The following is a 25,971-nucleotide window of genomic DNA, read 5'->3' as shown; positions in this document are numbered from 1 at the left end:
TTTGTCAAATTCATCTCTCCATATTGCAAACTAAAGTTTCAGTACACATACACACATACCCCTCACGGACAGCAGGTGAAGTCACTGAATAAACTACTGCATTTGCTTTCATTGCTTATGAACTAATGAAAGTCTACTTCCACAGGCATTTGTTCCCTTTCTTTCGTACATCATCAATTTTTTTCTCATTCATTGGCTCATAACCCCAGGACTCTGAAAGTTCCATATTTTTTAAATTTAGAAGTACTGCTTAAATTGATTACTTCCTCCAGTGATGATCCTTATCCCATAGCCCTTTATCCTTTCACCGCTGCCTCTTAAATGCGTTCTATCAATTACTGCTCCCCTGGTTCTTCATCAGCCTTCACAATGATTCTCTACTCAACAAAATATTGTTATTACAGGGTGTCACTGACTTCCTTCTGGGTTAGTCTAACCTCTTATCCATTTTCTCAGTCACAATACGTTTTAGTTTTAGGGACACTCTATTCTCTTGACACTATTTCTTATTTCTCTAACTACTCAGCCAACAGCAATTACTTTTTTTTCTGCTGATGGTGCTTTCGTTTTTTCATTTGTACACTGTCAGTTGGAGAATGCAGTTGAATACACTCTAAGGATGGCAGTTCCAATTCTCTTTCACTTTTTAAGTAATTCTTGATGTGTATTAAGGCATTTTTACTTGAATATATTAATGTACATAAAATATTTTCTTCCTTTAAAAAATAACCTCTTTCTAAGCTCTCAATTATCCTCGATGACACGTAACCTTTTAACCTGGTGTTAAGTCTTCTTTAGTCATTGGCAAATACTTCCGTTTAATATTATCAAAATCATTTTTTTTTCCCATAACCAAACCAAACCAAGTCTGTTGCTGTCAAGTCAGTTCCAGCTCATAGCAACTCTACACAACGTAACAGAACAGCCCCACAGGGTTTCCAGGGAGTGGCTGGTGGATTCAAACTGCTGACCGTTTGGTTAGCAGCTGAGCTCTTTATCACTACGCCACCAGGGCTCCTTTTTCTCCATAGTAGTTTTTAATTTACCTCTCTTTATCCACAAGATGTTTGATATATTTTATACTGTCCTTAGAAAATAAGCATATTAGAAAAACCAAATCTCTATGATTTGAAAGTTTTCACAAATTTATTTTTTGCTTGCAGAATTATAACTTCTTCAGAATGTTTCAGGAGACTAATGGTGCAGTACATATCTACAGTAACTATAGATACACATTATTAAACATTATTAAATATGGCATATCAAACTAAATAATCTTAGTAAATCTGACTTTTTAGGGCCTTATTATTTGATTTTTAATTTGTATGAAAGACATTTCCATGAACTTAAGTAACTGCCAGTGCTACTACAGGAAGTAAGCATTTATTAATACAGTTTGGCAAAACTATTGAAACATGTTACATTACACTAATGGAAGACCACTGACAGAAAAAAATAACAATAGTTTTCATGTTATTCTTAGAAACACTCATTACTCTCCAGTTTCACTGAAGATATGGTTTTGTTACAAAGGACTCACTTATGTTACCCTTACATGTGGTTGAGAGGATGTAGCTAACCTCATCAGGATCTTTTTCAACTTGCCAATGGGAGTTACAGTATGATTGTGCCAAGGTACAGAAACTGGAGCCTCTCACTAACTGCACAAATGAGTCAGAGTACAAATTATTAAAAAGTATAGGTTAAGACAAAAATTGCTCTAAGTTTATTGGTGAAAAATACCTAATAATTAACCTTTTAAAGATACATTTATCTAATTATTTCAATTATTAGCTAAATTATTTACCATTTCTACTATAATGTGAGGCAGTATAGAATAAAAAGTATATAGAATATGGAGTTGGGAGATCTAGCTCTGAGTTCTGGCTCCACCATGAAATATCTGTGTGATCTTGGGTAAGTGATTTAAATTTTGTGCCTTAAGTTTCTTTATGTGTATATGTAACTTGCAGATAATAAACTTGTTCTACCATGCAATAAAGATGAGGAGTATGTAAAATGAGATGCTTTGGAAAAATGTGTAACACTATACAAATGTTAGGTAATCATGTTACTAAATATCAAATTAAGAGCTGAGGCATACCTATTGCTGATCTGTTTTCTTGTAAATGCTTATTACTTGAACTATCTTGTCGAACACGTTTGGCAAGTCCAGAATTTACTGAAGCAGTTAATGAAGTATTTGGTTCAGAACTTGAGGGAAAAAAAAATTATTTTAGTAAAGCATTTAAGTTCTAATACATATCTCACATGCAACAAAGATTAATGAAATAAAATACTAAAGCATTAAGTAATTACTTATTCAGTTTGGGTATTAGATTGTAAGTGTATGTAACAATTCTGCAGCAGGGCACTTCCCAAGCATGCTGCTGGGAAACAGTGAGCACTATTACTGGAAGTGCAGAGATAAGTAGCCCAATCACAAGAGGTGAACAACTAAACTCATGTTACAAATCTGGAACAAGTATCCCAATCTGGGGAATATAAACAAGTGGGAATGTTTTGAAACCTTGTTGTTAAATCAAAGCATGGTAACAGACAAAAAATGTCTCTGGAATCATTGCAATTGTAGAAATTGAAAAGAATGACACATTTTCATTTGTTCTATCTTCAAAAATTTATACGAATCTCACATTGTTAATAGGCCAAATTTCTAACCCAGAGTTGCCATGTTACTGAACATTTATTATGGCCTTATGTTACAGGATATACAAATGAGTAAGGAAAAAACAACTTCTGTCCTAAAAGCATATTTAACAGATACAGGGTGGGGATGGGGAAAAATAAGACAAATCCACACAATACAAGATATGGTAAAAAGTAAAACCACAGGTTTTCAATCTACAAGGAGCTATAGATTCTTGAGTTTAGGGGAAGAGAGAAAAACCGAAGATCTTGTGGATGACATGATTTTTAATTTGAGTTTTGAAAAAGAGCAATCCTTCCTAACCCTATAGGGTTAAGGGTGGTATGAAGGATGCACACTACCCTACCCTTATTCAAATAAGTTAATTTCACCACAGAGAAATTTCTAGCTAATAAAGATACTATATACCATTTTACAAGTTCATGTTAATTTAATTTGATTTTCAGTTGGATTAACAATTGAAGACTTTCATTTTACAGCAATAACTTGCTCCTCTGGCAATCTCAACCCTGTGATAAACTGGTGTGGGTGTATGTTTGCGGAACAGGGAAAAGACGAAAGAACTGAAGAAAAAATTCAAGCCTCAAGTTGGAATATTGAAGGGTTCTACAGGAAAAATATTAAACAGCGCAGGAAGCATCAAAAGAAGATGGAAGGAATACACAGAGTCACTACACCAAAAAGAACTGGTCAGTGTTCAACCATTTCAGGAGGTAGTATATGATCAGGAACAGATGTTGCTGAAGGAAGAAGTCCAAGCTGCACTGAAGGCACTGATGAAAAACCAGGATCCAGTAGTTGACAGAATACCAACTGAGATGTTTCAACAAATTGATGCAGTGCTGGAAGTGCTCACTTGTCTATGCCAAGAAATTTGGAAGACAGATGCCTGGCTACCCGACAGGAAGAGATCCATATTTATGCCTATTCCAAAGAAGGGTGATCAAACTGAGTGCAAAAAATATCTAACAATATCATTAATAACACACAAAAGTAAAATTTTGCTTAAGATCATTCAAAAGTGGCTGCACCAGTACATCAACAGTGAACTGCCAGAAATCCAAGCCGGATTCTGAAGAGGATATGAAACCAGGGATCTCACTGATGATGTCAGATGGATCCTGGCTGAAAACAGAGAATACCAGAAAGATGTTTACCTGTGTTTAATTGACTACGCTAAGGCATTCAACAACGTGGATCGTAACAAATTATGGATAGCGGTTCGAAGAACAGGAGTTTCAGAACACTTAACTGTGCTCATGAGGAACATGTACTTGTGACCAAGAGTTAGTGGTAAGAACAGAGCAAGCGGATATTGCGTGGTTTAAGGTCAAGAAAGGTGTGCCTCAGGGTTTTATCCTTTCACCAAACTTGTTCAATCTGTACGATGAGCAAATAATCCAAGAAGCTAGACTATAGGAAACAGAACCCAGCATCAGGATTGGAAAGAGACTCATTAAAAACCTGCATTACGTAGATGACACAACCTTGCTTGCTGGAAGTGAAGAGGACATGAAGCACTTACTGATGAAGATCAAAGACCACGGCCTTCATCATGGATTACATCTCAAAGAAAACAAAAATCCTCACAACTGTACCAATAAGCAACATGATGATAATTGGAGAAACGATTGAAACTGTTAAAAATTTCATTTTACTTGGATCCACAATCAACAACCATGGGAGCAGCAGTCAAGAGATCAAAAGAAGCACTGCACTGGGCAAATCTGCTGCAAAAGACCTCTTTAACGTGTTAAAAAGCAAAGATGGCACCTTGAAGACTAAGCTGGACAATGAATAAGGAAGATCAAAGAAGAACTGATGCCTCTGAAATATGGTGTTGGTGAAGAATATTGAATATATCACAGACTGCCAAAAGAATGAACACATCTGTCTTTGAAGACGTACAGCCAGAATGCTCCTTAAAAGCAAGGATGGCAAGACTTCATCTCACATACTTTGGACATATTATCAGGACAGACCAGTCCCTGGAGAAGGACATCATGCTTGGTAAAGTAGAGGGTCAGTGAAAAAGAGGCAGACCCTCAATGAGACGGACTGACACAGTTGCTGCAATGATCCTAACAATGAATGTGAGGATGGTGCAGGACCCAGCAGTGTTTTGTTCTATCATATACAGGGTCAGTACGAGTCGGAACTGAATTGACGGCACCTAACGACAACAACAACACTGAAAGCTGTCATAAATGGTAATCTAATATGATTAAAAAAAAAAAAAAATTTTTTTAAAAGAAAAATAGTCAAAGATGAGCATACTGAAAGCAGGGAAAAATAAATCAGCTGATACATCTTAGTTTTATAGCACTACTGAGAGAAACGACTATGGTGTTCATAGCAGTAATTATACCTACTATGTTCAGGAATGCAAATGATATCTAGTGTTATAGGAGTAAACAAATTCAGTTGCAGAAATTCTTCATTCCTAAATAGCACTAAGGAAAAAATGATTAAGTAAAAGACCTTAACAGAAGATTTGAAATGGTAGCTCCAGAAGACAATGTAAAGTATGATGATGACATATGTAAAGACCAGGAGATAGAAAACCAAAAGGGAAGAACACACTTGGCATGTCTCAAGCTGAAAGGAGTGATGGAAAAATTCAAGCCTCCAGTTGCAATACTGAAGGATTCTACAGGGGAAAATATTAAACAATGCAGGACGCATCAAAAGAAGATGGAAAGAATACACAGAGTCACAATACCAAAAGGAGCTGGTGGATGTTTAACATATAATCAGGAATCAATGGTAATGAAGGAAGAAGTCCAAGCTGCACTAAAGGCACTGGTGAAAAACAAGGCTCTGGGAATTGATGGAATACCCACTAAGATGTTTAAACAAACAGATGCAGCGCTGGAAGTGCTCACTCATCTATGCCAAGAAATTTGGAAGAATGTTACCTGGCCAAAAACTGGAAGAGATCCATATTTATGCCTATTCCCAAGAAAGGTGATTCAACCAAATGCAGAAATTATTGAACAATATCATTAATATCACACACAAGCAAAATTTTGCTGAAGATCATTCAAAAACAGCTGTAGCAGTATATTGACAAGAAACTGCCAGAAATTCAGGCTGGATGTAGAAGAGGACATGGAATCAGGGATATCACTATTGATATCAGATGGACCCTGGCTGAAAGCAGAGAAGACCAGAAAGGTGTTCACCTGTGTTTTATTGACTATGGAAAGGAATTCTGCTGTGTGGATCATAACAAATTATGGATAACACTGGGAAGAATGAGAATTCCAGAATACTTAATTGTGCTCATGTGAAACCTGTACATCAACCAAGAGGCAGTCATTCGAACAGAACAAGGGGATATTGCATGGTATAAAGTCAGGAAAGGTGTGCCTCAGGGTTGTATCCTTTCACTAATTCAATCTGTATGCTGAGCAAATAATCTGAGAAGCCAGACTATATGAAGAAGAATAGGGCATCAGGATTGAAGGAACACTTGTGATATGCAGATGACACAACCTTGCTTGCTGAAAGTGAAGAGGACTTGAAGCACTTACTGATGAAGATCAAAGACCACAGCCTTCAGTATGGATTACACTTCAACATAAAGAAAATGAAAATCCTCACAACTGTATGAATAAGCCACATCTTGATAAATAGAGAAAAGATTGAGGTTGTCAAGGATTTCATTTTACTTGGATCCACAATCAACACCCATGGAAGCAGCAGTCAAGAAATCAAAAGATGCATTGCATTGGGCAAATCGACTTCAAGAGATCTCTTTAGTGTGTTAAAAAGCAAAGATGTCACTGTGAGGACTAAGGTGCACCTGACCCAAGCCATGGTGTTTTCAATTGCCTTATATGCATGCGAAAGCTGGACAATGAATAAGGAAGATTGAAGAAGAACTGACACCTTTGAATTGTGGTGTTGGCAAAGAATATTGAATATACCACGGACTGCCAAAAGAATGAACAAATCTGTCTTAGAAGACGTACAACCAGAATGCTGGTTAGAAGCAAGGATGGCGAGACTACTTCTCACATACTTTGGACGTGTTATCAGGAGGGATCAGTCCCTGGAGGACATCATGCTTGGTAAAGTAGAGGGTTAGTGGAAAAAGAGGAAGGCCCTCAACAAGATGGATTGACACAGTGTCTACAACAATGGGCTCAAGCATAGCAACAACTGTGAGGATGGTGCAAGACCGGGCAGTGTTTCATTCTGTAGTGCATAGGGTCGCTGTGAATGGCACTAAATGAATTAAGCAAGTTACTATTTCTTTTTTGTCTATTTAGCGCTCAAAGTGGTGATAAAGTATAAAGATTAATGCCATTGCCTAATTTTGATAAGTGCTGTTTTCCCCTATAATTTATCTTAAAGTTGTCTTTATTATATTATGATATGATACTTCAATTTGGTTAGTTCCAGGATCTTAATTTTTACTCAGACACAGAACAAGGGGACACTGCATGGTTTAAAATCAAGAAAGGTGTGTGTCAGGGTTGTATCCTTTCCCCATACTTATTCAATCTGTATGTTGAAGAAATAATCCAAGACGCCGGAGTATATGAAGAACGTGGCATCAGGATTGGAGGAAGACTCATTTATAACCTGGGATATACAGAAGCCACAACCTTGCTTGCTGAAAGGGAAGAGGACTTGAAGCATTTACTGTAGTCTTTGAAGATCAAAGACTATAGCCTTCAGTATGGTTTACACCTCAACATAAAGAAAACAAAAATCCTCACAACTAGGACCAATAAGCAACATCATGATAAGAAGAGAAAAAAGACTGAGGTCTACGATCCCTTTTTACTTGGATTCACAACAAAGCCCACGGAAGCAGCAGTTAAGAAATCAAATGACATATTGCGTCGGGCAAATCTGTTGAAAAAGACCTCTTTAAAAAGTGTTAAAAAGCAAAGACGTCACTTTGAGGTCTAAGGTGTATATTTTCAATTACCTCATTGGAATGCAAAAGCAGGACAATGAATAAAGAAGACCGATGATTGTGAATTATAGTGTTGGCAAAGAATATTGAATAGACCATGGACTGCCAGAAGAACTAACAAATATGTCTTGGAAGAAGTACAGCCAGAATGCTCCTTAGAAGCAAGGATGGCGAGATTTCGTCTCATGTGTTTTGAACATGTTATCAGGAGGGATCAATCCCTGGAGAAGGCCATTATGCTTGGTAAAGTAGGGGGGCAGAGAAAAACAGGAAGACCCTCAATGTGATGGATTGGCACAGTGGCTGCAATAGTGGGCTCAAACATAGCAATAATTGTGAGGATGGCACAGGACCGGACAGTTGTTTCATTCTGCTGTACATAGGGTTGCTGTGAGTTGGGAACAACTCAAAAGCACCTAACAACAAAAACAACAATTTTTACTCACAGCAAGTTCTTACTTGAAAAGTTTTTGAATAAATCTATTTGAATAAAGCTCATATTTAGTGGAATGAAATCTAACCTTAATCAAGTAAGTCGTATATTAAAATCAAATACACCTAAACATTTTTAGGATTTAGATAAAAAAGACTAGGGATAAAATGTTTAACATTTGTTATAAGTTGGATCATAAAATAAAAAGGCTTAAAATTGATATGATGGAAAATTCAAATTCTTTTAAAGACTATAGTGAGAAGAAACATGAAGACTCCTTCAATCGCTAACAAATTTATTTCCATAACCATTAGTGAAAGTTAAGAATTAACTTCCTGTTCTCTTAAATATGTGGAATGTTTCTGCTTATTACATGTATCTCATATTCTTTGTTGAAACAATTTCTAGGTGGACTCATTAGGAAGTTTTCAAAACAAACCAAAAATGTATGGCAAATGTGAGATCATTTTTGGCTATTAAGAAAGACTGTGGCAAAACAAATAACAACAAAAATCCAAGCAACCAAATAAGCATGCATATACACAAAAACAGACAGAAACCCAAAACCTTGATTAATATAACTTATGTGTAAAAGCTTACATATGTCTATATTATGTTTGTACGTTTGGTAGACTGACTAATATTGTAAAAAAGTCTGATTCAGTGATATTAAAAAGTCAATAATATAAAAAAAAAAAACTAGTATTTCCAACTTAAATAGCAAGTAAAAATTTAGTTTGGTAGGTTTTTGGATTATCCAGTGCTTCTGGACTCTAATATTTTTCAGAGAGAAAAGTGGATACAGAATAAATAAAATACAGGTATACGTAAAGCCACCCTCTGTTTTTTAAAACCATATGGTAATATATACACACCTAAATTTGTATATGAAACTGATAAGTGGAAAATAACAAAGTTTATTACTCTCAAACTCATGTAGATTTAATTAGGGAAAAGGAAGATTAACAAAAAAGTAATTATGTACATTTCTAGCATTAATCTCTTTTTACCTTAGTTAATGGCAGAATCTAATTACTGGTACCAGAGGGAATGTAATAGTGCAATTAATAGGCTAGGAGAAATCAAGTTACATTTTTTACATGTCCTTTAATATTATTTCACAATATTAGTTGCTCATGTGGAAGATCTTTTAATTTATCTAAAACCATTCCAAATATACCAATTCACATACCTGGAAATTTCTTCAAAAAATTTTTGATTTTGACAGTGACAATGCTTACATTTTGGAAATAAATACTCTTAGCTATAAACTTTTGCCACATCTTAGTTAACACAAGAGAAAATGCTACCAGTGCAGGGCTAGAAAACTCACCAATGTTAATTCATAGGAAGAATGACACAATGACAATCAGTGATAAGAAAATGGATGAAACACATGATGGTGGTTAGCTTGCTCACTCATTAAGTAGATGAGCCTATTTGAATAAGTTAAGTTTGTGTCTCAGCAAAACACAAATTTTCAACTATCATAGATAGTTAAGAGACACCTAGGAAAAAATCAATCTACAAAGTTTAAATCTAAATATTCCAAGGCTCTGCTATACTTTGTTTTGGAGGGGCAAGAACAGATCCTAAATTCACCTATGAGAAGATACTCTGTGGCACAAATAAGTAGGTTATTTGTAAATTTGTTTCCTCTAGCCCAAATGATAACGGGTGCATGGTAGAAAATTGGAAATTTAAAAAGGCTTATCTTAAGTCTTCTACTGTTCTCCCTATAATCACGTGGCCAAGAAAAAAGGGGTAAAACAAGTCAGAGACATTTTACACTTGATTGTATCTTGTCATTGCATTCAATGTTGTAGGATATAAAAAAATGTATAATGGACTTCACGTGATATAACTTGGTATATTTAAGATTTTCTCCTTGTCTTTGGTTTATAGCTGTTTTACTATGATGTACCTTTGTATGCTTTCTTTGTATTAATCCTTTTTGTAAATTGCAGTGTTTCTTCAATCTGTGATTTGATGTTTTTCATCAGTTTTGGAAAATTATCAGTCAGCATCTCTTCTTGTTTTCTCTCACTCTTTCTTTTGTCTCCTTCTGGGACTTGAAATGCACAAACACTAGATCTTTTTAATCTTATCCCACATTTCTTCCACTTTTTTCTGTGCATAGATTTGGATATTTTCTATTAGCCTAGCTTCCAGTTCAATAATACTCTCTTCTGCTGTGTCTAATCTGTTAAATTTATTGAGCTCTTAATTTCAAAAAATTCTGTGCTTTTTTCAGTTCCAGAATATCCACTCGATTCATTTTAATAGAACTCAATCCTTTGCTGAACTTATCCTCTATTTTATGGAACTTAGTAAAAATTTTCAAGTCCCTAATAGCCCCGATATCTGTGTCACTTATGGAACAAACAGTTAATCACTAATTTGTTTGTTCTTTTCTCTTGAGTTTCGGTCATTTGGCCTTATCTTCTGGAATACTTTGTAATTTTTGATTAAATGCTAAACACTGTATATGATAAACTATAGAGGCTCTGGATGGTATAATCTTCTGAGAAGATTTAATTTTCTTCTGGCTGACAGGTAGAGTAGAAACAAATCACCTTGATCCAATCAGGGATTGAGATGCCCTAAAACTGGGTTTTAAGCTTTTTTTGCTCTATCCCTAGACTACAGCACTTCAAGAGCCTCAAGTAAAATGTTAGGATGTTTAATAGGGCTGCTTCTCCATTGTGATTCCTGAACTCCAATTTTTGTGTCCCAGCCCTACGAGAAGGCCAAAACTGTGCTTAGTACTTTAGCCTCACAGAAGCTGCATTCAGCTTGATTTCTTGGTCTCTTATTCAACACCGTTTAGAACATGGCGAATGCCTTGAGGGCAAAAGCTGCACAGAGTGTTTTTGTTTCCCTAGCTTGGTGAGACTGCTGATAGCTCTAGGCTTTTATTCTTGATTTGGCCTCTCTGCCTTTTGCCATGAATTGGAAAATGCTCAAATGGGGATAGCTCTCCATTGTGTTTTCTTTTTTTTCCTGGAATCCTGACCCTTCAAGTCCTGACTGTTTTGGTTTTTCTCCAGTGTATTCAAGTAGTCATTAGTTGTATTTCATCCAGCTTTTTCAACTGCTTTTAAAGGGAGGCTTGGTTGGATATAAGCTACACTATCATAGCTGGAAAAAGAAATACCCTCAGTTACTACATTCTAGCCATATATCAAAATTCATCAAAGTAATATAATTCTATGATAGAAGAAATTCAGTGATGTCTAAGAGGAAAAACAACCAAACAAGTAAAAATTGTTACCAGAAGAAAAGTTAAAACTAAGTGACATTTTTATGGGCTAGGAAACTTTTCAACTTATTTTTAATAATCTAAAATATGGAATACTTTATATAAATACCAAGCAAAAAACTTGGGCTTTATTGAGTACTATCTCCCATTGACAATATAAATCCAGTGCTTCATTCAGACCAGTTTATCATACATATGGTTAGGTATGAATTGACAACCTATGAGAAATTAAAAAAAAAAGCTATAGGAAACAAAGCATAGAGATGATCTTATATAGTTACTGAACTCGTTTATGTTTAATCATACCTTGTTAATTTCCGTTTCCTTTTGGCAGCAGCAGTCATTGCCATGTAGGATGGCACTATGCTTGGTATAGGCACAGGATGTTTAGTTGAGAGTGAAGAAGGGTCAAGCCTGTGTATTAAATAGTAAAAAATAAACAGTACTTTTTGATTTATACTATGGAGAAAAAAGGAGGCAGATACTTCCATAATTAGAAAACCACTTGGTATTAATAAAGAAAGAAAAACACTTTTCCATACTATAACACTTTCCTCTCTTACCCTGGGGTTTTCTTTTCTCTCCTCTTTTCTACACAATAGGTAGAGCTGCTATCAAGAGATTTCTGTATTCCCAGCAGCATAAAATAGTAAAGGTAGTTTTCTTTCATTTTTCAGATTAGGTGTGATTATACAGATGAAGTGAGAAGAATATATTTGCTTGGATGACCTGAAGTCAACCATACCTTTGACTTATGACTATTTTAGAGTAAGTTGAGGTTTGCTAAACATCAATAGAGACTGTGGAATTTCTTTCAGTGAAGCTATTAAAGAATAATAAACATGATAATCCTCTGATGATGGCTTGTATTATCTAACTTTGGGGTATTAAGAACGAACTAAATATATATAGGCTGGGTCTCTTCTACCCTAACAAAGGTTAGTAGGCCTAAGATATCAAATTTAAGAGCTTAAAATACAATGTTAGCAAATTAATATTTAGAGGGAAAGATAATTAAGATTTAATAAAATAAAACACTGACTTTTGGAATCAATATAGCATATTTGGGCTATTAAAGAGACCTCAGATATACCTATGAAGGGAAAAGAGAGGTAAGAGTTTAAAAGCTATGTAACAAAAAAAAAAAAAAAGAAGAAAGAATTGAGACATATCCCTTTCTTGTACCTTTGTAAAATGTTATTGTTGTGGTTTGGCAGTGATTCTTTTTCAGGTAATTCACTTTTCAAGCTCTTGGTATCTTCGCATATTGTAAATGTAGAGTCCAAATCCCCCTGTCCACGTTCTGTTCTCCTATTAAAAGGAGTATCTACTTCACATAACACTTTCAGAGAGTTATTACTGTTTATATTTGAGTTGATTGCCTGAAAACTTATAGTATGTGATGATGGTTTTATTAAGGACTCTGTAGGCAAAGTTTGAAAAGTTTTTCTACAGTCTTCCGGAGTATATACAATAGGCTGAAGTTCTTTGCTGAAAGAATCATTGAGCTGAATACTTTCAGAGAGTATAGACTTTTGGATAAGTTTTGCTTCCAAGGGAGAAGGCATTAGTTTTCTCCGAGCTCTTTTTTGTGGAGGAATTGTAAGTGGATTAGATTCACTTGAAGATGCGCCTGTTCAACAAAATTAAAAAGAAGGTCAATAATGCTGCCTGAATAGTTTTCTAATAACCTAATCAATTAACAAAAAACCAGTAGTGAGGTACTTTTTACACCAATTGGTAATTTTAAAAGAAAATAACTAAGTTAGAAAGAAAAAAAAAAGTAGTTTAGTGCTAGTAACTTTAAATAATTTGATAAACTCATTATAAAGGAATTCCATAACAGAAAAATTAATAAATTGGTAATATTGATATTACTTTATACAGCCTTCTTGAGATATTAGGTAATCATGAAAACAAATTTCCAACCAATTCCAACAAAATTCCTAAATAATTTCTTAGCTTTCATGCTTGATTTGGGTTTCGGTTAACGAAGAAAAATATTTACCATTTGTAAGCACAGAAATTAGTAACTTGTTATATTGTAAAATATCACCTATTTGTTACTAAGTGAGTGGAAGTCTAGTCTGAATTACTAAGAATGGCCGCGACCAATAAAATCTCAAGTGAATGAAAAAATTGTATCTGTTACTATCTCAGGTATGATAGCTAATTAAACAATCTAGTTGCTTGATTTATCTTCTGCAGGATACATAATTTATAAGTTTACAAATACTTAGATTTAATACCAAAAATGAGTGAATATATAATTTCATCTCTTTTCAAAGACTTCAGAGTACTCTTACTTTGACCCTCACTACTCTGCCGAAGCAATTCTTCCAAATGTCGAGTGCTTGCCAGGAATAATGACCTTTTCTCAGGTCTATCCTACAACTTCTGTAGCTTTTCAAAGATAACACTACTACTTCTCCAGTGTTTCTGTTATCCTATGTATTTCTTCTTCCTCCATCCAGTAAATGTATACATTTCCCTAAGGAGTCATACTTGATCCTTTAGTCTTCTTACTCTACTCACACTCTTTTATTTCTAATTATTCTTTTGCCAGTGCCTTCTCAGTCATCTGGGTCCCAAATAACTAGATTTTTACCTTTTCCTTTTCCCTTGCATTTCCAAACTTCACCAATCCCATCTCTTCCACTTACAATTAAAACATAACTATGATCATATCACTCTTCTGATTAAAGACTTGTAGTAACCTTTAAATACAAACAATATCCAGATTTTTAATAGGGGAATTCTTGGTTTCTGGTCCAAAGTTAAGGGGTAAATTGTTCTGTTTGAACTTAAATGTCAGTTCTCACAATACGAGGTATGCTTATTAAATATTTAAGTACGCAAACACCTTGCAAACACCTTTTACTAATGAAGAAAATAATGAATTGACTACATACATAACAATAAACTCGATCAGCTCCCAAACCCCAGACCCACTGCCTTCAAGTCGATGCCGATTCATAGTGACACTTTAGGACAGAGTAGAACTGCCCCACAGAGTTTCCAAGGAGCGCATGGCAGATTTGAACTGCCGACCTCTTGGTTAGCAGCTGTAGCACTTAACAACTATGCCACCAGGGTTTCCTGATCAGCTCCAGTGTACTTATATTTTTAATTACCTTTTTTTTCTGCTCTGTCTATTTCATTCTGGTGAACTTTGCACTGTCTGCCACGAAGAGTCTTTGCTTGGAATGTATTGTCCAGGGAAGAAACTAGAATGTGTATTTTTGCCCTTGGTTTGTAATCATGAAGAATAATTTCCAATTTATGTTATATTTGCTTTACTACTTAAATGAATAATATTCAAAGCTGAATGAAACAAGTGTTATGTATTTCAATAAAGCAATTCAAACTTTCAATCAAGTTAGAAAATACAGCAATCACCAACAGTACGTGCATTATTCTTCTTATGTCAGTTGACAATAGGCTCTGCTATGGCTAGGTTGACAATTACCCTCTAGGAAATACAATTTAAAAACAGGAAGAAAAATATGATCCCTGTTCTACTAAGGAATTTTACTTTTCTGAGAACCAGATAAATGAGATCCAGATCTTAAAATAATTTTCCACTCCCTTTAACATGACATTTGTCAAATTTTCCATTACCAGATATTTTTATACTAATGCTGCCGTGTAAAGACAGTTACTTTTCTCCACTGTGCTGCTACCACCAATTTGGTGGCTATTAATAGCTGGAAGATTAACTTCTTTTCCCCTGAGAGGCAGCAGGGGTATAGAGGATAGAAAACTATATCGAGGATAGGAAACTGAATTGGGAGTCAGGAGACTTGGATTCTATTTCTGGTTTCACCACCGACTCACTGAGTGACCTTGGGCAATTCACTTAAACAGTGTGGGCATTAATACCCCTAGAAAAAAGGGGTGCTACTCTTTCATGTACAGGGAATTTTCTAGGATCAGATGATATCTATAAAATACTTAAGTTCAAGGAAAGCCTCTAGAAATATATGCTTCAACTGTTAGCATTACTTCTTTTCACAGGGAAAATTACAATTTACTTTCTAATAGTCCATCATAACTAACTTACAGTTATCTCTAAAACAGTACACTTCCAACAACATCTCACTTTTGGGTATCAGACATTCAACTTATCAAGGCTGATGATAAACTGTAATATAAACCAAAGCTATTGTTAAAGCAGACACCTCTAAGTGTTATTTGGAAATATAGATTTTATAACAACATTCTAAAATTTTGTACATAATGCAGCATGAAATCTCAAGGAAAAAGAATTATCCATAGTCACTACTATAGTCACTACTTTCTTGCACACATCCAGCGGGGGACAATCTCTGGAGTAGTAAATTCCCGTGGGTGAATTCCCATGACAGTGGGCTACTTTTTCCCAATGCTAAGAAAAAGCATGAAGAGGGAGTCTTTCTACTGAAAAAATATCCAGCTGTCCTCTGGGATAATCTAAACACACATTTAACATCAAAGTTTTACATGATCAGACTGAGTAACGTTTTGTCAGTGAAAGGAACATCAGTGACATATTCATATATCTTAGCCAAAATCCTGTTAGTCTGATGATATATCTTAAGACGAAGGAGAAACAGAGAGACGTGGTCATTAATACAGATCACATACTTTTGTTTACTGGGCCTGGAAGAAGAGATGCTATACATAGCATGTACAAAATGCAAATCTAGAGTTTTTTTTTTCTTCTTTTTATTACCTCAATTATTAAATAGAGATCAAATAATAAAAGGAGGGCAAAAAGCAGATAGTTCAGGACTACTTAGGCTGACCAGTTACTAAGAAACTTTCAGGGATAACCAGAAGCAAAAGTGAGATTTAAAGGCTTAAATAAAAATCCAGCAGTCAATCCACTATAACTCTATCAATGTAAAAGTATAAAGACTCTACTTATCAAGGAAAACTAAAAGAACACAGTAAACAATTGATATTTCACTTAGAATGTGATTTCTTAAAACATATACATACAATTATAAAATAAATAACTACTCTTCTTTGGCCAGTTAGGTAATGGAGTGAGTATATACTTTAAGTGGATATCACAAGTAGAGAGCATTGGGTTAGGTTTTTGTAGATTTTAAGTTTATAAGAACTATTGGATAAGACAGGTCTACGTCAATAAAAGAGATTTACTGTACTTTTCCACTAGAGTGAAAAAGTATACAGTAACTTTCCAGAAGAGCAGGTGTGGGGCAGTTGTATAGTTCTCCAGGATTTGGCTTAAGAAAATGTTATCTTACAAGATTCCATAATTCTTGGGCCCATAGAATGGAAGTGACAAAGAAGGAACCTATAAAATTATAATTCCTTTTAGAAAGGAATACCACACTTACTTAATCTGCCCATGGCAGTGAAGAAATCAAATGACACATTGCACTGGGCAAATCTGCTGCAAAAGACTTCTTTAATGTGTTAAAAAGCAAAGATGCCACTTTAAGGACTAAGGTATAGCTGACCCAACCTGTGGTGTTTCCAATCACCTAATATGCATGTGAAAGGTGGACAAATTAATAAAGACGACCAAAAAATTGATGCCTTTGAATTATGATGTTGGCGAAGAGTATTGAACATACCATGGACTGCCAGAATAATGAACGAACTGTCTTGGAAGAAGTACAAGAATGCTCTTTAGAAGCAAGGATGTCAAGACTTCGTCCCACATACTTTGGACATGTTATTAGGAGGTATCAGTCCCTGAAGAAGGACATCAAGCTTGGTAAAGTAGAGGGTGAGCGAAAAAGAGGAAGACCCTCAATGAGATGGATGACACAGTGGCTGCAACAATGGATTTGAGTATAATAAAAATTGTGAGGATGGTGCAAGATGGGGCAGCATTTTGTGCTGTTGTACCTGAGGTCACTATGAGTCGGAGCTGACTCGATGGCACCTAACAACAACAATTCAATCTGTATGCTGAGCAAAAAATCTGAGAGGCTGGATTATATGAAAAACATGGCATCAGGATTGATGGGAGACTCATTAACAACCTGCAATATGTAGGACTTGAAGCACTTACAGATGAACATCAAAGGCTACGGCCTTCATTATGGCTTATATCTCAACATAAAGAAAACAAAAATCCTCACAACTGGACCAATAAGCAACATCATAATAAATGGAAAAAAGATTGAAGTTGTCCAGGATTTCATTTTATTTGGATCCATAAACGCCCATGGAAGCAAGAGTCAGGAAATCTAATGACATATTATGTTGAGGAAATCTGCTGCAAAAGACCTCTATAAAGTGTTCAAAAGCAAAGATGTTACTTTGAGGACTAAAGTGTACCTGACCCAAACCATGATATGTTCAGGAGGGGTGAGGAGATTAAAAATGCATTGTAAACTGGGATAGGAAACATTGGAGTCACTGGGGAAGTCTGGCTGTCTCTAGGGCCTAACTTTCTAAGGAATCAATCCAATGCATCATATACTTGAGTACAGGAGGCACTGGGTGGTACTGTATCTTAGAGTTTCTGAATAATTTTACTATTTGTAGATCATTTCTTGGACTTTAACTCCCCAACATATTGTAGGTATACTGCATTTCTATTGTCCTGAAACAGTTATAACCTATAGATTTAAGTGAATATGACTTGTTGAAATTCACATCCAAATAATAAAAATAATCTCAAGGCATTTTAAAGGAAAACAAACTAATTTTCAACTCGGGATCAATGCTTGTTTTAACTTATTTATGAAAGGAAAAAAAAAAGTTGTAGTTAGCTACAGTACAAGAACAACAATCTTAAGAAGGCTGTACCTGCATAAAGAGTATTCACTGTTCATCCACCCACAATTCATTCAGCTCCTGTCATCCTGTAGACTTTTTAGGTATTGAAACTATAGCAATAAGCAAGGTAGCTAAAAACATACACTTTTGAGAAAAAAAGGCAGATGACAGTAAGTAAATCCAATAAATTAAGAGTAATGATATATAAGCTGAGAGGACAATAAAATACACATGGGATAGACTGATGGGAGTCAGGAGCGGTGTTTTAAATACGATGGTCAGCAAAAGTCATTCTAAGGATAGGACATATAATCTGATACATGAATGACTCTGAAGAACCCACAGTTACAAAAAGATATAGGAAAAAAAAAAAAAAAAAAACCCAGAGAAAACAGCAAGTATAAAGACCCAAAGCCAACAATGAATTTGTTAAGCTCAAGGAAAAGAGCATGTTAGTGTGGGTGAAGTGTAGTGAGTGAGTGGGAGAGGAGAAATGAGAGGAAGCTGAAGAGACAGAAAGGGGCCAGTTTACGTTAAGATTTATATACATGATAAGGGCTTAGATTTTATTCCTAGTGTGAAGGGATGTCTGTGGAGAATTTTAAGCATAGACATGATGTGATTTCACTTATGTTTAAAAAAGATTGTTTTGATTGCTGTGTATAGAATATGAATGGGCAAGGGAAGAAGTAGAAAAATCAGTAACAAAGCTACTGCTACAGGTCAGGCAAGAGAAGAGAGCTTGGAGTAGAACGGTAGCATTGGAGATAGAGATATGGGAAGGGTATTGTATTCAAATAATCAGATAAAAATTATATAAAGTAAATGCAGAGTGTATTTAAAGATATACATAGCTATGTGATTAGCTGTATGACAAGAAGGCACAGAGATAGAGTTCACAGAAATGAATTGTATATATTCATTTTACACAGGATTATGAATATAAATTGACAGTTTTCCATGAAACCATAAACCGTCTGTGGGCACACAACTACAGAAACCTTCAAATGGTTCTAACTGTCATGGGCTCAAATCTGGCATTCTCTAATTACTGACATCTTCCCCTCAAGCCCCCATCAGGCTTGAAGTCCTGTCCTCTATTAGAAGCTCTGTAGGTATCCTGGAATTTGCTCCCCTCTCTCTTGTCTGGATCTCATCGATTTGAGGCAGCTGCCTAGATCCAGAAAGGAATCCTAAAACAGAAAGTACCCAACCCTACAGGGCTTGCTCCCAGCATTGGCGGCTATATCATACATGAATAAGAAGCTCTTGGGGAAAGAGGCAAGCATTTTAGATGAGTCTACCTACGGCTCTGACTCCTTTTCTACAATTCTTGGGCTGTTGGATTTGCAAATAGAAATGCATTTTCCCTCTATTTCTGGACTTTAATTTCTATTTGATTATTAGCAAGTTATTGGTAAGTATACTTATAATAAGCAAAGAGAAAACCCACTGGACCTATAAAAGGATAACATGGTTACAACAGAAGAAGCATTATAGGAAAAACTTTCCTGAAGAAATTTATAGTATTGAGAAGAAAAGTGGTATGACACTTCTTAACAGCAATATAGGAATTTTGAGATCAGTAGAGCAATGTCTTCACAATTCTAAGAAAAAATATTTTCAACCTAGTATTCTATAGCTAGTCAAGCAATTTACTTCCTATGAACCCATTCTCCAGAAGCTATTATTGGAGGACATATTTTTGCATAATACAGGAGAGGGACAAGAAAGAAGATGAGGGAAGAAAGCAAATATTAAATAGAAGGACCATAAAGTTGTACATGAAAAGAAATTTATACACTTCTTGGCTCACCAGGGAATAATATTTACATAGAGATGCTCAATAGGATTTATTTTTCAAAAGATGAAAACTGCTTTGGCAAGATGGGAGCTGGGGAGGAAACACATGTCTTTGAGAGATGTAATATAAAGGAGTTAAATTATTAGAGATAAATAGTATTAAATAAATATCTAAAACTTAAAAAAAAAACAAAACAGACAAAAATTTACAGTATAAATTTGAAGTTTAGGAGAAAAATCAGAAAAAAAAAGAAGACAAACCAAAAAACTCACTAAAGGGAGCATAAGAATTAGGAATGGGCAGCAATAGGTCAGAGACTACTTCTACAAATGTTATTGTAGTTGTTAATTTTCTAAACTACATACAGGCATTACTTTGATAAAAATATAAACTGAATTTAAGATGGAGGCGAAGAAAGGGAGAAGGAAGGGATAAGACAGATGAAGAAGCGCAGGCAGAGGCTTTTAATGGAAAAGAATTAATCACAGTTTGGGACCATAAAGTAAAAAAGCAGACCAACACATGTCTCTCGCTTGTCCTGGGGTAGCTTTACTCAAAATCCTTAGATTCTGCGTGAAATCAATTAGCCAAAGCTATGAAGCTTTACATTCAAAAAGCCTAACTGAAACAACCAAGCAAATAACATGAAATGAAGTGGGTAATGTAATTGAAGGATAGAATGAATACTCTAGCCCTAGGAAAAGTGAGAAAGATCTTTTATTTCATCCTCTGCCTACTGGCTTACCACTTCACTCCACTTTTATATTAAAAAGGAAGGCTGAACAATTTCCTACTTAGCAGAATTTTAAGAGGGTTAATAAAAACATAAACCAATTAATCATCAGCAATAACTCATTCAAGATGGCAAGAAATGGATTCAATAAACTTGAGTCATCAGTCCCAGGAATGAAGGAAAATTCCTTTTTTTGTAGGGGACAGGGAAACCACTCGTAAAATCTGAATGCTAGTATGTCGTATTTTGATATGCTGAAAAGCTTATAGAAAATAATGATAGAAATATAGTTTAGGACAGCAAAAACTCTAAGACATAAAAGGCATATTTTGTTAAGAACAATTGAATTAATTAGTTTACTTTCAGATATTTTAAGTGTCTTAAAGATCTCCAGGTTTAGGTTAGCTTTCTTAGGACTATCTTCGTCTTCACATTTAGATTCTACATGAAACATTATGTTGTAATTTCCTTGCAGGTTTGTTAAGAAATATTCAGATGATTAAACGGAAATGACATCATCTTAAGGACAGAACAAAAGATTTTCCATCACTACATGCAAGTTAACTGATATATATATATATATATATATAATTCTAAAGAACTGTTTGGCTCAAGAGAATGTTTAAATATAGAAGAAAACATTCTTTGATGGTTACAGGGTGGAGAGGGGGAGAGAGGGGTATTCACTAATTAGATAGCAGACAAGAATTAGGTGAAGGCTAAGGACAACACACAATACAGGGGAAGTCAGCACAACAGGACTAAACCAAAAGCTAAGACGTTTCCAGAATACAACCAACACCTCGAGGGACAGAGTAGCAGGGGCGGGAGTCTGGGGACCATGGTTTCAGGAGACATCTAGGTCGACTGGCATAACAAAGTTTATTAAGAAAACCGTCTGCAACCCATTTTGGTGAGTGTCGTCTGGGGTCTTAAAACCTAGTGAGAGGCCATCTAAGATGCATCAATTGGTCCCAACCCCACCTGGGGCAAAGGAGAACGAAGAACACCAAAGACACACGGAAAATATTAGCCCAAGAGGCAGAAAGGGCCACACAAACCAGAGACTCCATCAGCCTGAGACCAGAAGAACTAGATGGTGCCCAGCTATCACTAATGATCACCCTGACAGGGAACACAACAGAGTCCCTGACAGAGCAGGAGAAAAGTGGGGTGTGGAACTCAAATTCTAGTAAAAAGACCAGGCTTAATGGTCTGACTGAGACTGGAGGAACCTTAGAACACATGGACCTGGGACTCTTTTAACCCAGAGCTAAAACCATTCCCAAAGCTAACTCTTCGGACAAAGATTAGACTGGACTATGAGACATAAAATCATACTCGTAAAGAGTGTGCTTCTTAGTTCAAGTAGATACATGAGACTAAATGGCCAGCTCCTGTCTGGAGACAAGATGAGAAGGCAGAAAGGGACAGGTGCTGGTTGAACGAACATGGGAAATCTGGGGTAGAAAGGAGGAGTGTGCTGTCACATCAAAGAGAACTAGGGTCACATAACAATGAGTGTATAAATTTACATATGAGAAACTAACTTGAGCTGTAAACTTTCACTTAAAGCGCAACAAAAATAAAAAAGAATTGTTTGAGACTATCTACAGAGAAATTGTTCATTGAAAAATAACCTTAATATTGCTTTACTTATAAAAGTCTAATTCAGCTATTCCAAAACTTAAGATGATGTTTTTAGGCTTATTAATATCTCATGCAGGCACATATTAATGAAGCAAGGATACAATTAATGAAGTGACTATGCATTGTATTGTAGTCTTAGGACTCATGAAGCCTTTCTTAAAAATAACAATTTAGTAACAATGCATATACAATGCTAGAGCTTGGCACTTCAGACATATTAATAAACTCTTAATTTAGGGAAGCATTTAGATGGGGGAGATTATATGAGAAAGTAATATAGCTTTTCAGAATTATTATGCTCTACAGTTCAAACCAGGGTTTTAAAAGTAATCAGGGATAAACCTACTGAAAGAACTAGAAGAGATTCTCTTCTAAACCCTACAATAAATTCTCTTCTAAACCCTACAATAGCTTTGTTTAATGAACTGAATTCTAGTTTTTGTAATACTTAACAATTACGAGTTTAAGAAACATTTTGAAATACCACATTTATATGATGCTTTAGGCATCTTATATACAACAGAAAATGTGCATTTCACGATGAAGTGGTAAGCATTCTATTCATCTATTCTTGCATTATGGCTAGAGATTCCCGCTTCAAAAAGTTTATTTACTGTAAGTCCACACAGCGACTAAAAAGGAAGTCAGACAAAAACATTTTGCTGAGACTGCCAAGTTTTAGAAGCTTCTCAAAAGACTTTTAAGTACTAAAACCACTTTTAAAATTAACTGTAAATGCAAGCACTGAAGTCATGGATTAGACAGAAAGAATACAGACATTTTCATCACTAACAGTACAGATTCTAACACAATATGACATGGATTATAACATGTGTAGATTACTATTTATACAGTTTGTGTGCTATGACATAAAATATGCTATCAACATAAACCACAGTTTAAAATAAAAACAAAAAAGTGCAAAGCACAATGAAATTAGGATTAACTTGTCTGGCCCATTAAAATATACTTGCTGAGTGATTTTGAGAAATTACAAATCAATATTTGTTGACTAGTTAAGTGGTTAATCAAGAAATACACAAAGTTTGGACATTCCCCTGTCACTTGCCATCCTTCTGCTAAATCCTAGCATTTTAAGGAATATGATCAACTAATGGCAGTGTGATAAAAATAACAAATTGGGCATTTTCACTTTGTTGATGAAATCTTGGAGTCTGATGAAGATGCATATGAAAAAGACCTTTGCTAAACTGACTTGTACCAATTGCCTCAGAGAAATATTTAAAAATGTATTTATTTGCTGAATTGTTTTTTAAGCTATTTAAGTCCACCTATTTTTTTTTTTTTTTTATGCACAAACTATAGGGTCACTGAGTTGGAACTGACTCGATGGCAATGGGTTTGTTTTTTTTATATGCACAATCTAGTCTATATCAACATAGCTCTCAAATATTTCATTTCTCCAAAAAGTCTATCTTATAGGCTTGCCTGAGGACTCTGAAATGTTTCTACTAGAAAGTAGGAAAACAAACAAAAAAAGACAAACAGTTGTATCATATCTATTTTCCTAAAAGTAGTTCAAAAATATCAGTATATTCTTACTTTGAAAATATTCTCTATTATTTTTATTATAAAAAAACTCATTAAATAGGTTCTAAGATTAAATTATATAAACAAGCAAATAAATAAAAAACAGTTGCCTTTTAGTTAATTCCAAGTCACAGTGATCCTATCTGTGTCAGGGTAGAACTGTGTTTCATAGGGTATTCACGGTTACTGATTTTTTATAAGTAGGTCACCAGGTCTTTCCTCTGAGGTGCCTGAGTGACTCAAATGTCAAACCTTTCGTAGATATATAAAATACACACATACCCAAAAATGTTCTCTGTATTTTATACCCTGAATCTTTGTGACCCTGGGTAATATCTAATTTCTCTTGGCCTTTAAGCGTATAATGAAGATAAAATCTACCTTACAGGAATTCTATGAAGGTTAAATGGGATAAGATATGAACTTATTGGTAGATCAGTCTTTGAGTGGATCAGTCTAATTTCTAAGACTCTGTCCCAGATGATCAGAAATAGACCACGGTAATGAAAGGAAATTAAGTTCCTGATTATGACAAACATCAAACCGGGCTTTATTACTATTAAACTAAATGGCCCACATTCAAAATACTGGTGTACAGAATATATACTTTTGTGGTATTAAATTAGATTATTAATGTTTTACTCAAGTATAAAATAAACATGGTCTAAATATATGAGAACCTACAATTGAGTGATAGACCAAAGAGCCAAGGTACTGCTGAACAAAATTTGCTATCCCAGAAGGAAAGGTTCAGAATTTAAAAACTTAACTAATGTAAATTCTAAGAACATTTCAAAAGAATATAAAGATTTAAAAATCTTATCAAATTAAAATCTTTTCCAATATTTTACAACATAAAAATATTTCTAGCATTTGTGAAATCAATGAGGAAAAAGTGGCTGAACTTCCAATACAATATACAGTTGCATATCGTCTAGTTTAAAATACTTTATAAAGAAACCTCCATGACCACATTGATGCTTTTAAGGGTAATGAAGGAGGTATTAATGAATAAAGGTATGCCTATAACTACGATATCTTCACCTTCTATAGCTTTCGAAGAATGTAATGAGTCTGAAGGAGAAACTTAAATATTCAAGAGAAAAAAATATTTACGTAATAGGTCACCTAACATTTGATTACTGTATTCTTATACAAATAATGTGCACCTTCTACATTTGTTTGCCAGCTGCTCCCTTCTCCTGTGAAGTATTTTTGTAAACATCAATATGCCAATTTTTTTTTTTTTTTTTTTTACAAAAATACCTCAGAGGGGGGGATGAGGAGAAGGGGAGAGGAGGAAGTGGTTGGCAAACAAACATAGAAGGGGCAAGTTATTTGCATAAAAATGTGAAATGTGAAAAATAACACAGAAAATACTTTTCAAGCCTTTTAAAGCCTTAGGAAAGAATTAGCTTTAGCTACCAGAAAGCTAAGCAATGAAGAACTAAGGTAATTATTAACTTCAGGAAAAACAAGAGGTTACCAAAAACAAAGAAAAAGGAAATATACTGTATTACTTGGTTCACAAGTAAAAAAAGTTTACACATTCACAATACTACAAATAACTAAAAATTGTAATGTATTTATATTACCAGTTCCAGGGAAGAAGAAATAAGGTGGTGGTATAAATGAGCTAAATTTTCATCTTGAGTAATGAAAAGATAACATCTAAGCATAGATCAATAAAAAACCAGTAGTATAAACATACTGTTTAGAAATATCAGGTAAATATTGGAAACTTACTATAAGTCATTCAGCATGCATTCCAACAGAAAATAGAAAAAGCAGTGTTTTGTGTTCATCTTCTTAAAAATAATTTTAAGAAATGTCAGTATTTTTTACTTTTAAAAGATTTTTAAAATTATCATTATAAGATTATTTTAATTATTATTAAATTAATAAGTCACCAACTAGGAAGCTCTCTGAACCTCCGTCTTAAAAAGCCTTTATTGTCCTCCTCTTGTGGCCATGATAGATTATATCATGCCTCATGAGACTTAGTCAGCATTGGGGCCCCAGCTGGTCCCTCTTGGCTGGTCAACCCCTGATTCTATATCATTAGAAACTTCCAAAACTGAAATGCAAAGAGAAAAACAAAACAAAAAACCCAGAATATCCAAGAACTATGGGCAATTACAAAGGGTATCACATATGTGTAATGGGAATACCAGAAGAAAAGGAAAAAAAGAA

General features: G+C 34.9%; 1 protein-coding gene across 4 annotated transcripts in view; it reads right to left on the bottom strand.

Moving 5' to 3' along the window:
- Positions 1-25,971, bottom strand: part of KIF18A (kinesin family member 18A) — a 100,033-nt gene that overhangs the window by 883 nt on the left and 73,179 nt on the right. For all 4 annotated transcript variants that reach the window (XM_023550768.2, XM_003412309.4, XM_023550770.2 and 1 more), the window contains 3 exons: positions 12,482-12,929; positions 11,603-11,710; positions 2,105-2,214 (listed from right to left, as the gene is read on the bottom strand). In XM_023550768.2, the coding sequence (XP_023406536.1) occupies positions 2,105-2,214; positions 11,603-11,710; positions 12,482-12,929 (666 nt within the window). The remainder of the gene's footprint in view (positions 1-2,104; positions 2,215-11,602; positions 11,711-12,481; positions 12,930-25,971) is intronic.

This window comes from Loxodonta africana, chromosome 7 (genome assembly GCF_030014295.1).
Source record: "Loxodonta africana isolate mLoxAfr1 chromosome 7, mLoxAfr1.hap2, whole genome shotgun sequence".
NCBI lineage: Eukaryota > Metazoa > Chordata > Mammalia > Proboscidea > Elephantidae > Loxodonta > Loxodonta africana.
Note: the sequence above shows the minus strand (reverse complement) of the source record. Positions and strands in the feature narration are given on the sequence as shown.